The 12,214-nt window shown below is 53.2% G+C and overlaps 6 protein-coding genes across 6 annotated transcripts; 3 read left to right on the top strand and 3 right to left on the bottom strand.

Moving 5' to 3' along the window:
- Nucleotides 1-231: 231 nt before the first annotated feature.
- On the top strand, nt 232-690 carry PV07_05957 (uncharacterized protein; the record flags this gene model as incomplete). The annotated part of the gene is made up of 1 exon (XM_016392894.1): nt 232-690. The coding sequence occupies one exon, from the start codon at nt 232-234 to the stop codon at nt 688-690; it is 459 nt and encodes a 152-aa protein (XP_016250413.1).
- Nucleotides 691-1,373: 683 nt separating this feature from the next.
- PV07_05956 (uncharacterized protein) lies at nt 1,374-4,383 on the bottom strand. Its single transcript, XM_016392893.1, has 2 exons — nt 3,871-4,383; nt 1,374-3,815 (listed from the first exon to the last, which is right to left on the bottom strand). The coding sequence occupies exons 1-2, from the start codon at nt 4,105-4,107 to the stop codon at nt 1,698-1,700; spliced, it is 2,355 nt and encodes a 784-aa protein (XP_016250412.1). The 5' UTR covers nt 4,108-4,383; the 3' UTR covers nt 1,374-1,697.
- Nucleotides 4,384-4,542: 159 nt separating this feature from the next.
- PV07_05955 (uncharacterized protein) lies at nt 4,543-6,223 on the bottom strand. Its single transcript, XM_016392892.1, has 2 exons — nt 5,516-6,223; nt 4,543-5,465 (listed from the first exon to the last, which is right to left on the bottom strand). Exons 1-2 carry the CDS (start codon nt 5,609-5,611, stop codon nt 4,713-4,715), a joined length of 849 nt encoding a protein of 282 aa, XP_016250411.1. The 5' UTR covers nt 5,612-6,223; the 3' UTR covers nt 4,543-4,712.
- A 158-nt stretch (nt 6,224-6,381) lies between these two features.
- Nucleotides 6,382-7,810, top strand: PV07_05954 (uncharacterized protein). The gene is made up of 3 exons (XM_016392891.1): nt 6,382-6,553; nt 6,611-7,168; nt 7,219-7,810. The coding sequence occupies exons 1-3, from the start codon at nt 6,551-6,553 to the stop codon at nt 7,540-7,542; spliced, it is 885 nt and encodes a 294-aa protein (XP_016250410.1). The 5' UTR covers nt 6,382-6,550; the 3' UTR covers nt 7,543-7,810.
- On the bottom strand, nt 7,530-8,544 carry PV07_05953 (6,7-dimethyl-8-ribityllumazine synthase). The gene has a single exon (XM_016392890.1). It carries the CDS (start codon nt 8,443-8,445, stop codon nt 7,759-7,761), a length of 687 nt encoding a protein of 228 aa, XP_016250409.1. The 5' UTR covers nt 8,446-8,544; the 3' UTR covers nt 7,530-7,758.
- Nucleotides 8,545-8,733: 189 nt separating this feature from the next.
- Nucleotides 8,734-11,663, top strand: PV07_05952 (ornithine aminotransferase). Its single transcript, XM_016392889.1, has 3 exons — nt 8,734-8,859; nt 8,913-10,373; nt 10,450-11,663. Exons 2-3 carry the CDS (start codon nt 9,102-9,104, stop codon nt 10,633-10,635), a joined length of 1,458 nt encoding a protein of 485 aa, XP_016250408.1. The 5' UTR covers nt 8,734-8,859; nt 8,913-9,101; the 3' UTR covers nt 10,636-11,663.
- Nucleotides 11,664-12,214: the final 551 nt, after the last annotated feature.

The following is a 12,214-nucleotide window of genomic DNA, read 5'->3' as shown; positions in this document are numbered from 1 at the left end:
GTGGTTATGTGACTCGTGATGCGCGTGCGTGGTTCGGTCAATGTACATAGGGAAGACTCTCCTCGACTGACAATGCAATAGACCAGCCGATAGCTTGCAACGAAGGGCAAAATTGCGCCATAGGAACCAGCGGTGCCTTCCTGTGCTGTGGTACTACTTCCGTGTCGACGAGCGGGTTGAACAGTTGGACCACGGTTGCCAACTGCACCCAGAATTGGGCAAATGCTTGCTATGACCAAAGCCATACGGGCCAATGCACAGGCAGCTGCACCTCAACGGCAACAGTCTGGTTTGTATAGCCCTGATGATGGTTTCGATCAGACACTGACAGCTGATCGCAGCACCGGCCCCAACTACCCAGCCTGTGCAACGCTCATCTCGACGGACAGCGCAACAATCTACACCACGATGGGATCAGTCAACTTCGCTTCACAGTGGACAGTCGCGTACTGCGATGTCTCGTCATATGTGCTCGCGATAGAATACACCTATGAGTCGTATGTCACCGCAACCACCACCATAGCACCTGCCGGCGTCACCTTCACTTTCGCACCACCAACGCCGACGAATGTGGCCACCACCACATCCATCGCACAATCCACATCAACCAGCGCGGCCCTCCGCACTCTCCCCAGCCGATTGCTCCTGTACACCATCAGCATGATGGGTCTCTTCGGTGGTCTTCACTAGACCGTTGATTCGACATGAGAGTAGTGGGCGCGCGAACGTCATGGTAGAGTCGAGGACTGCGGCCCGCCGAGTTTGATGTGGCTTTCCATCAGAACGGAGACGCAAGGAAGCAGGCTGCGATCGCCTTCATTGAAGCGATGAAGAGAAAGAGCTCGCCAAGGGCCTAGTTAAACCGTTCATCAGCCATGTCTGAGATCCAAGGGGAAAGACGGACGCCCTTCCTTTCTGCCGCGGGAAAATGGCACTATGCTGAGCTTCGTGATAAAGAATTACGATCGGCATCACATACCTCCACCTGGGCAAGGCAGGAATGCCACAATCAAAACATAGAGTGACATCGAGCCGCCCTCGGCCTGGCCTCCTCGGTGCTCCTTTTTCTGAACGAAAATGCCAAGGGATAAGCGCGGTTCGGGGGATTTATAATATACATATACTAGTATACAATACACATACACACGCGGTTCGACGACGAGAGCCAAGACAAAAGTAAACCCTTTTCTCCATCCTGCTTCCAGGCACCCGGTCCAAGGTGGAAGGGCCATCAACGCGCCCCTTGACTGCATACGCACTTACGTGCAAAGCTGTTCCGGGTGGTGACAAGGTACCACGTAATATTATACCCTGAGAAGGGGGGCAAGAAATGATAACCATCGCTTCAAAACACCATGAGAACCGAGGATAAAGGCAGATTGGTGTGTAGATACCGACAAGAACGGCTAGGCAGGTACCTATTTATGTAGGTAGGTAGAGTGTGTAGAAGGCCATTACATTCCACGTCCCCATATCCGGGGCGGACTCCCACCGTCGTACCCTCTTTCATCCTTCTTATCTTTCTTCTTTCTGTGTCGGTGAACCAGAGAATCCCAGCCAGCCTGGCTGCTTCACGCCGTCATATCAAAAGATTACCTAGGTACGTGAGATATTGAAGAAACCATGTAATATTACTTCCCGCTGCTTTCAATGACTCGAATTTGCCCCGTTCGCCCCATCCGCCCTTGTGACATATCTCATCTCATATATCTCGCGCTCAAGTTTGCAAAGGCGTCGGGACTATGCCTCCCCGCTTCCAAATTGTTGATACTCATACTCTCTGCGCTGGCATGCCTTGCCCCGATACCCTGTTGTGCACCCTGCACTCCCACACCAGCACCCATGCCGCTGGGCATGTTCATCCCCTGCCCAAAAGGCTGCTGTGTCGGAAAGCTCTGTCCAAAACTCTGGTTCTGAATCTGAGCATGGCCGGGCGGAGGGGACCCGAATGGACTAGCGCCGCCGGCAAAGGGATTTAATGTCCCATTTGTATTGACGGTGTTCACGTTAGCGCCAGTGACGTTGGTCATGAATGGATTTCGATTCCCGCTTCCACCGGCGGAGTGCATACTCGACAGCGAAACAGGCATAGTCGCGCTACGTTTCGCAGGCGAGATATTATTGTTGCCAAAGATATCACCTGATGGGGAATACGAGATTGTGTGCTGCAGCGACTGTTGCGGGTGTTGCGGTTGTTGCTGTTCGGAGGCTGGTTCTGGGATTGAAGCGAGTTGCTGGGAGCCGAGTTGTGGATAGTTGTAAAGAGCCAAGATGGAACTTTTGTCGTAGCGGCCAGTTTGTTGGGGCATCATAGGCTGCTGAGTATGCTGAGAGAATTGTGGTTGGGAATATGATAGTTGTTGCTGGAATTGAGGAGTTGACGTCGGCATCGGTTGCGGTTGTGTCTGCTGCTGGGGTTGTGTCTGAGGATGGGTTTGTATTTCAGGTTGGGTATATTGGAAATTGCCGTAAGGAGGTTGGATTTGAGATATTTGAGGGCTCGACACTTGGGGCTGTTGTTGCTGCGGTATGCCCTGTTGAAAAGGATTGTTCGGCTGGAGTTGACTCTGAGGAGCAGTGCCGAACAAGTCTTGTGGTTGCTGCGACTGGGGCTGTTGTGTCGACTGAAGGGGCGAAGAATGGGAGGGCGGTATCCCAAAGGGATTGAAACTTGCCGGGAGCGAGCTTTGCCGTTGTTGTACTTGCCCTGGCTGTCCAGATGATTGCAAATTGAAGAAAGGGTTCGATGAAGGAGATGGAGGCATCTGGGAAAGGAACGGGTTGTTTCCTGTCGACTGAGCTGACACTGAGGTGGGCTGAAAAAAGGGATTGCTGACGACAGGAACCGCTGCTGGTGACGCTACATAACCTTGTTGGAATTGCGTCGACGTGACTGGAGGCGTCATTGAATACTGGAAACGAGGGTCTTGTAGAGGAGGAGGTTGGCTTGGATAACCCCCAGTGCTGTGAGGGAATAAGGGTTGAGAAACTGGCTGGGAAACTTGCATCGACTGAAAGGACTGTTCGAGTCCCGTCTGGGATGGGCTGCGACTGGGCTGAGCATAAGGATTGTTGCTGCCATAAGTTGTGGCGCTGGTTGGAGTTGAAGGCTCTTGGGATTTGGCCATTGAGAGACCAACAGTCTGCTGGTTGGTCATGGACGTGAATGGGTTGTACGACGGTTCTTGAGGCCTGGAGGCAGGATCTCGACTCGCAGTAGGCGCCGGTCCCTGTCTTCTGGAGGAAACGGTATTGCCATTTTCACTGGGTCCGAGTTGAACCAAGGCCTCAATGGTCCTTTCCACATTCCCATTCAAGCGGCGCAGCAAGTTCGTATTGCGGTCGGTATTGGTAAAGCCCATGTCTCTCAACGTGACCAATTTCATTTGTAATTCTGCGTCTGTCATCTCAAAGCGCGCATCGTCCATTCTTGAATTATAGTCTCCAGTGGGGATGCGAAATGTGCTATCTACTCGAGGCTCTTTCTGGTGCTTCTTCTTATCATGCTTCGATAGACTGTAGGCGGAAGACGAGGCGCGAAGACCAAAACCAAAGAATTTGCCTTTCTTCGGAGGTAGAGGGGGTGGAGGAGAATCCAGATCTCCGCCTTGAGGTCTGGAATAACTGGAGGGTAAATCGTCGTCGCGCCGAGGAGGTTCAGGTTTGCCATCCGTGAGACTCTTTTCCTGGTATTTCTTGCGTATGAATCTTTCCATGGCCGAGTCGACTTCGTCGACATCAAGCGGCATGTCGGGCTTCTTGTTCTTCGGGTTGTAGATCTTGTTGACCGCGTTGTTGCCGTTGCGCCTCATGTTCTGTGGGCTTTGTGTCAGTAGATATGCGCTGAGGAGGAATGGAGATTCCACCCACCTCAACCTGTTCTGTCGACCAGGTATCCATGCTCAAAGATTTGACCTTGGAAATATGAGTGCCCAGTTTACGATGCAGAGAGGCGCAGCGCATGCAGAGGAAGACTCCTAGATTCCAGCTCGCCCACGCCGGGTTCTTCGCACCACAATCGGCGCATTGTGAATTCCCGGGCACGGAGAGCAACTCGTGAAGCTCCCGCTCATTCCGCGCTTGAGTTCGCTTGCTCATCGAGGCCATTTCGAGTTGCGCGGCCGATATCGATAGGGTCGTCGTCAAAACTGCGTCGAGCCGGAGTTCACGACATGCGGAGCGGAGGGAGATTGACGGAGGAAGTTGCAAGTTGAGAAGCTCGAGGTTGATCGACTCGATGGATCCAAGACACCTCAACTCATTGCGACGACTTGATGCAGCGTCGATCCTTTGGCTCCTTACAGGACGATTACCAAGGTCTCTTGCGGCACTTCAGTGGAATGATCTGAGCTATGCTTTGTTCGTCCATCTGCCCTTGCCGCAATTACATAATAACTGGGCTGCAGTCCTAAGAACCCCTTTCTGGAAAATGGTCCGGCGAATAGATCTCCAGCAGTAGATCCTCAACGTTTAATTACCATCTCGTGCCCAAGGAGCATATGGGCATTCGACGACTGAGCCGTAATTCCGAGACCATGCTTTGTCTGGTTATGTGCAATTTCCATTTGAACAAAGGAACGATGTCGATCAGTATCTACAGCCCAATCTATGCAACCACGAAATCAAACATTCCAAGCAGTCTTCGCACGCCAACATCATGCCATCACTTTCATCTGTTGCATGGTTGCCACGTCACACCCTGAATCCGTGAATCAAGACATCTCTGAATCCCCATCACCGCGTCTAGCAACGGAATAATCAATCCCATAACCATACATCTGCTGGAGCATGCCGTATTGATGTTCCATGGGCTCATCGTCAGACAGATGCCACCACTCTCTGCTATTGTATACCGGGTCCTTCGATTGTTTGTAGTTGTCTTCCTTCATCATGAGAGGGCCAAGTTCCGTCGAAGCTGTAACTCCGTTTACGTTTGACTGTGTCTCGTAGCCATGTAGTATATATGGCTCTGCAGTTTGTCTGATCTCACCCGCAGGCAGAGCACATAAATTCTTTAACCTCTCTTGTTCCACCAACTGCAATCGATACTTGGCGGCTTCTTCTTCTCTTTCCATGCTCGTCTGCGGCCAATTCGCCAAATCATCAGGGTGCATCTGACTGCCGTACGTTGGAGGGGCGATTTGCCAGAGTTCGATCAACCTCAACCTTTGTTCAGGCTCTGCATTCTTGAACAACTGCAACTGGGATGGGAACAACGCCGAGGCATTGATGCCGGATCGTTCGAGGGCGGTTGAGACGGGAAGATCCTGTGGTGCCTGGTGTGCTGAGTGATGATAGTGTTGTGTGATATATGTGATTGGCGTCGACTGCGGGACAACTTGAGGGGTCGGAGGCATGGACATGTCTGGCGGAGACTGGAGAGGGCCGAGATGCAGGTTGCGTGTCATCATGTTGATCAGGTCGTCCTGCATCTTGATATCGCTCTCGAACGCCGATAGTCCGCACTAGGGCAAAGAATCAGAAGGTCATGAACAGGGATTGGATCCGGACAAACCTGTCTGCAATGAGGGTTCTCTTCAAAGGCTGCCAGATTGTTCGAGAGGTCTGTCTCGTAGCCACAATGCTGGCATCTGTGAAAAGCCGACGCCATGATCTGATGGCTTCAGATTTGACAACAACACCAGCGGTTAGAGATCCTTGTGTCTGCAAAACGAGAACCAACCAGGCAGGGAAGAGGAAGAAGCAAAAATTCTGGGATTTAGGCTTCAAATTCGTATTGTACTAACTAACACACAAGTCTGCTATAGAAGCTCCAGGGAGTCCAGCGAGGAGGTCCGGTTTCCGGATCCGGTGAAAGAACTCCAGGCAGGTCGGCAGTCCAGTATCCAGAACAAAGAGCGACCTTGGATCCAGATGTCCAGTCCAAAGGAATTTTGATGTTCCAGTCCGGAAGAAGCCAGAAGTCAAGAAGCTGTTGATCTGTTTGTGAAAAGATATGAAGTCAAGGGGCAGAGGACGAGGTCAAGGGGAGGAGAGGAGCGGGGTAAGGAGGGTTTGGTAAATTGTGTGTTGCGAGTCTCGTCGATTTACAGAAGGCGGGGGCTCAGCTCAGCATCAGAGCGTGAGGGCCGCCTGGTGGAGGGAGGAATGTAAGAGATGTCTGAGATCTTGGAGCTTGGAAGAAGTGGTGACGAGCAGAGATAGAGAGAAAGCTGAAGTTGAAGGTGGGAAGTTGGAAGGGGCACCGGGGGCAGATAATATCACACATGACCAAGTCGGGAGCTGCTGATGACACGTAGCGCTCGCTGCTGCCCAAACTCATCAAACACGCCAAAACTTCCCGATGCGCGCCTTGGCAGGACTAGGCTCTTTTGGGATCCCTGCTCGCCATCTGCAATGGCGCGGCTCTGGGGAGCCTGCGTCGCATTCAATGAAGTCTGGCCGTGACAGAAGTTCTCACTGTAGAATCATCTTCTCGATATCCCCAAGTCAAACGCATTCTTGCTGACGCCTCTGTAATTTGAGGCTCTGTGCTGAGTTCACACCTTTCATCAACACACCAGGAATCTTCTCAAGCTATCCTGTTGCAATGGTATGTCACTTATAGCCCAATCAAGATCTTGCAGAATACTAATTGTTCGTTCTCTAGACGTCGATAGGTACAGGCTACGATCTCTCCAACTCCGTCTTCTCACCGGATGGACGAAATTTCCAAGTCGAATACGCTGTCAAAGCAGTGGAAAACGGCGGGACGTGTATTGGAATCCGGACAAAGCATGGGGTGGTCCTGGCGTGCGAGAAGATCATTACCTCGAAGCTCCTAAAGCCGGGCTCCAACAAGAGAATATCCACGGTCGATCGGAACGCCGGCATCGTGACTTCTGGACTATTACCAGACGGTCGTCACCTCATCAGCAGAGCAAGAGACGAGGCCAGTAGTTGGAGACAAACATACAAGGCCCCCATTCCCATACACGCTTTGGCGTCAAGAGTAGGGGGATACGTGCAGGCGTACACCTTGTACTCCAGCGTTCGGCCCTTTGGTGTGACAGCCATCTTGGGAGGCTGGGATTCTGAGGCGGAACGCGGTGTAGATGGCCAAGTCGGAGAAGGTCCCACGTCAGGTGCAGGTGGCAAGCTCGAGGGCGAAGCTGTTAAACGAGGTGGTCCGGGACTTTATATGATCGAGCCTAGTGGGCTCTACTGGGTATGTCAACAAGAATCGCTTCGAAGCATGATGCTGACAAAGGACCACAGGGCTATTATGGTGCTGCGACTGGCAAAGGACGGCAAGCTGCGAAAGCTGAGCTGGAAAAGCTTGACCTAGGCTCACCAACCTGCGCCCTTACTCTCAAAGAAGCCGTCATGGAAGCTGCCAGAATTATTTACGTTGCGCATGAGGACTCGAAAGACAAGGAATTTGAACTCGAGATGACCTGGATCTCGAGCCTCGACGGTCCTACAAAAGGTCGACACGAGCAGGTACCATCAGAGTTACTCGAAGAGGCCGAGAAAGCGGCTAAGAAGAGCCTGGAAGGAGACGACGAAGACGAGGAGGAAGAGGATGCCATGCAGGAATGATTGATTTCGCCTTTCCAGCACTGTAGCATTACCGGCGTTGGAGACGGGCGATGGGGCTTCTAGTTGAAAAAAAGAGGCTGGGACCAACCGTCGACGCGATATCTAGTTTTGTGGGCTTTTTTCGTCTCTCGCATATCAAGGCTAAACACCAGAGAGACCTCCAGGCTTGTGATACTCCAGAAGACCACCACAAGCAGGTAGGCAATGCTACGTGGATCACGTTCCGGCAATCTTGCCTTCTCCCCATCCCTTCCTCTTCACTCCAAGTTCGACCGCTGCGTTGCCCCAGTCCTCTCCATGGTTATGTCCTTTAGCCTCCTTGCCTGTACCTCCTTCAAGACCAGCTCGTGCTAGACCCTGGCCCTCGTTCAGGACTGTAAGAAGACCAAAGATCACCGGCACACCAGTGTCCAATTGGACTCTCATCAGGCCGTGAGTCACAGCGTCGGCGATGTATTCGAAGTGCATGGTCTCGCCTTTGATGAGCACCCCAATGGCTATTATGGCGTCGAAGGTATGCTTCAGTCCTTTCACGTCTTTCTTCTCTGGTTCTGGCGGGCCTGGCTGGAGACTTCCCTGCAGGTCTGTTGTCGAGTTACTTCCTCCCAGGAGATCTCCAATCCCGCTCGCCAGACTACCCATGCCACCTGCGACTGCGCTCGCCGTGCTCTGTATTTGAGAGGCCGCATAGACTCGTTGGACCGCAAGGGGGAGCTCGTACGATCCGGGGACTGATTCAATGACGATGTTCTCCTCTTTCACTCCCTGGGCTAGCATGGCCTTCTTTGCACCGCTGACTAGGGCTTCGATTATGGTGGTGTTCCAGCGGGCGTGGACTATTGCAATTCGCAGGCCGGAGCCATCGTGTTTCTGAGGAGCACCTGGCCCCTTGAGAGTTGCCATTGTCTCTTTGGATCAGCCTCGGGAGTGCGGGCACCGTTTCGTTCTGACCTGAGGTCTGGAGTAAGTGCGTGTTTGTGGCAGGCGAGGGCTAGTGAGAAGCGAGGGCTTGACTGGGGGAACAGCCATCCCGCGCTTAGCCGCAGTCGACCCTACATGGTCAAGAGGGTCAAGGAAATCAGCCCACGGCGTAGCCCACCACCACCCACTTGCCCCTCGACGACCCCTCGCCTCTCGCTCACTGTGCCGCCTCTTCTGCTGCCTATGGCTGCCCTTGCATATCTCATTACGCTCCCCAAACACCCAACGATCAATCCCATCCACTCAAATCGCTATCCACCATTGCGGGTCAGGCCTTCGACAGGCTTAAGCAGCCCTCCATTCAGGATACACCTGCACTTAGGGGTATAGCAACAGGTGAGTTTCCATGTGGAAAATCTCTGCACATGACCTAACATGGTGGACCTCAGAATCACGGGTACTTAACATCAACTTGCCCCAGCATTCCCATGAGAGAGACGACGATTACTTCACTCCTACTAGGCTATATAAGATCGAGTTCACCTTCAGACATTTCAGAGTGAGGCCAAATTGTTGGCCAATTAGCGCAACCTCGACCCGGAATATCAAGCACCATAACAAGCTCCTCACCATCAACCATGGCACCATCGGCAACCAGCGGTGATGGCGTCAACGGTATCACGAAGTTGAATGGCCAGACGACGGGCACGCAATTGAAGGCAACCGCTCCCGCATTCCACCCCGCTGGCACTCCCGATCGATCAAAGTACCACGCCTCCACTTCCGACGAAGCCATCCATGCCGAGCATCAATACGCCGCCCACAATTACCATCCGTTACCGGTTGTCTTTGCTCGAGCACTGGGAACAACGGTATGGGATCCAGAAGGCCGACAATACCTGGACTTCCTCTCCGCATATTCTGCCGTGAATCAGGGCCATTGCCACCCGGAACTGGTCAAGGCCCTTGTTGAGCAAGCCTCGACCCTCACGCTGAGCTCGAGGGCATTTTACAATGACGTATTTCCCCGTTTCGCAGAGTTTGTCACAAAGTATTTCAACTTCGACATGGTCTTGCCGATGAATACCGGTGCTGAAGCGGTGGAAACCGCGGTCAAGATCGCCAGGAAATGGGGATACAAGTCCAAAGGCATCCCTCATGACGAGGCAATCGTGCTCAGTGTGGCGGAGAACTTCCACGGACGCACATTTTCTGCCATCTCCATGTCCACAGACCCCGAATCCCGCGACAACTATGGCCCTTATCTACCCGGCGTAGGCAGCATCTCTCCCGCCACCGGGAAAGTGATACCCTACAACGACATCCCCGCCGTCCGTGCTGCGTTTGAATCCCACGGCGACAAGATTGCCGGGTTTCTCGTTGAGCCGATCCAGGGCGAAGCCGGTATTGTGGTTCCCGATGACAGCTATCTGACTGAGCTTCGCGCGCTGTGTGACAAACACAACGTGCTGCTCATCTGCGACGAGATTCAAACTGGCATTGCCCGCACGGGGAAACTTCTCTGCCACGAATGGGCTGGAATAAAACCAGACCTAGTTCTCCTCGGCAAAGCCATCTCCGGCGGAATGTACCCCGTCTCTTGCGTTCTCGGCCGCAGAGATGTGATGCTCACCATCGAACCCGGTACACATGGATCCACCTACGGCGGCAATCCGCTTGGTTGTGCAGTTGCCATTCGCGCTCTGGAGGTTGTCCGCGAAGAGAAGATGACCGAACGGGCAGAGAAACTTGGACAGCTGTTCCGTGATGGACTGAGGAATCTGAATTCGGACTTGATCAAGACAGTCAGGGGCAAGGGCCTGCTGAACGCGATTGTCATTGACGAGGCAAAGACGAACGGTCATAGTGCGTGGGATCTGTGTATGTTGATGAAGGAGAAAGGATTATTGGTGAGTTTTTCCAACCCTCGGGGTCAACTCATGTGGTTGATTGTCCATTATATGGTGGTTCTGACCGTTATGATAGGCCAAACCCACGCACCAGAACATCATCCGTCTCGCCCCGCCGCTAGTCATCACGGAAGAGGAAATCAAGCGTGCCTTGGCTATCATTGCGGAGGCCGTGGTGGAACTTCCAAACTTAAAGGGAGAGAAGGAGAAGCAGGTGCTTCCAGAGGGAGAGAAGAATGTTCACATCGGTGTGGATAATTAAGGCGGATTGTGTTGGCGGAGAGGAGTCGCCGCATGGCAGGACCATGGGCAGCACGAGGCTATGATGCATCTAATACTAACGAGTCACAGAGGAATGACGTTCACCGGAGACGTGGGTCTTTGCTCGCGGAGTGGTGGCATTAACATTCAGCTTTTCAGCCAGGGAGGTGCCGGTTTTGGATTGTCAAAGCAGTGGTTTCCCAGTGGTCATGGAGAATGTCTGTATTGATAAGGCATAGACTCTTACGGAACCGAATTCGCTGCATGGACGTTTGGAAATGTTCAGTCTTGTGTGGACAACAACAAAGGGTGTTGAGGACCAAAGTCGAGGGCTCGGATTCAGCCACGACTCCATATGCTGGCCTGGATAGACATGTATCAACTCCTCTGCTCCACCATCATCCACCCCGTTCGGCTGTCCCCCGGCCAAAGCCTCTTGCTCCCGTGGGGTCCATCGTGTCTTTTCATCACTTATCCCCGGCAAACATCTGACCAACATACTTCAGGTCGTGGTCCATTGGCGGCTTCTCTTGGTGTTTGTCGTGACCATGGCCCGCCGTATGAGCCCGTGATGGTTGAGATGCAGAGTGACTGGGGCAGGCTCCGTCGTCTTTCGAGGTCGAGCCCGTGGTTGCCCCCGTGGTGGATGGGGTTGTGAAGATTGGCCCTGTTTTCTGCCTCACACTCGCCGGGCTTCTCTTCGTGGAGGGGGAGGGGATTGAGCTGGTGTTGGTAGGGCTCAGGCCGTGCCATGGTTGGTGCCGGGGGTCTTCGGCCAGGAAGCGTTGCATTGGGGAGACGTCAACAGATGTCGGTTCCTTGACCTTTTTGGTACCTGGGGTGTTGGGGTCGGTCAATAACCCTGGGGAGGTCGCATGCCATGTCGTCCTTGACTTGCTCATAGTGCAGGTAGTCAGGAAGGGTATTTGGGAGGGTCAAACCGGGGTCTTGACAATGAAGAGGTAGCAGGATATCACACCGAGGAAAGTATTCAAACTCCTTGTGCAGTCATCCGCACATCAATTGAAGGATCAATCCCCTGCATCTTGTATACTGCTCACCGGTAAGCTAACTCTCGACTGGGGCAGATCTAGGAATTCTGATCCCCATCCCTCTGAACCCGCTCTGCGATGTGTGACACTCAGCGCGGATGAGGCCAGGCCGTTGATCCCATCGCAGTCCCCGGCTCACAGAGACGAGTATCCAAATTCCTAGATCTGCCCCAGTCAAGAGTCAGTTGCACTGCACCTGGAAATTTTGAATTTTGCTCGCCTATAGTCAGTTGTCTACCTAGGTGTACGACCAAGGACACGGGCTGGGTCAGGCGTCACGAAACGCGGTGGTGGTCTTTGGATATCGACGGCGGCCTCATCCTTCCCCTCCTCTTCTGATAAAATCCTGCGGAAGGTCCCGGATCATGTTCTGTGGTATCCATTGGCGGCCCCAGTGGGCGGAACACCGTGCCTGTCCTGGGTCAATCCAAGCATACGAGCACTGATGCGGCAGTGGAAAAGTAGCGAGGGAACCTGCCTCAGCCTCGTGGTCACATATGGCGCGGCAATCTTTCTTCCTCCTGGAGA

This window comes from Cladophialophora immunda, assembly GCF_000835495.1.
Source record: "Cladophialophora immunda strain CBS 83496 unplaced genomic scaffold supercont1.3, whole genome shotgun sequence".
In the NCBI taxonomy this organism is placed as follows: Eukaryota; Fungi; Ascomycota; class Eurotiomycetes; order Chaetothyriales; family Herpotrichiellaceae; genus Cladophialophora; species Cladophialophora immunda.
Note: the sequence above shows the minus strand (reverse complement) of the source record. Positions and strands in the feature narration are given on the sequence as shown.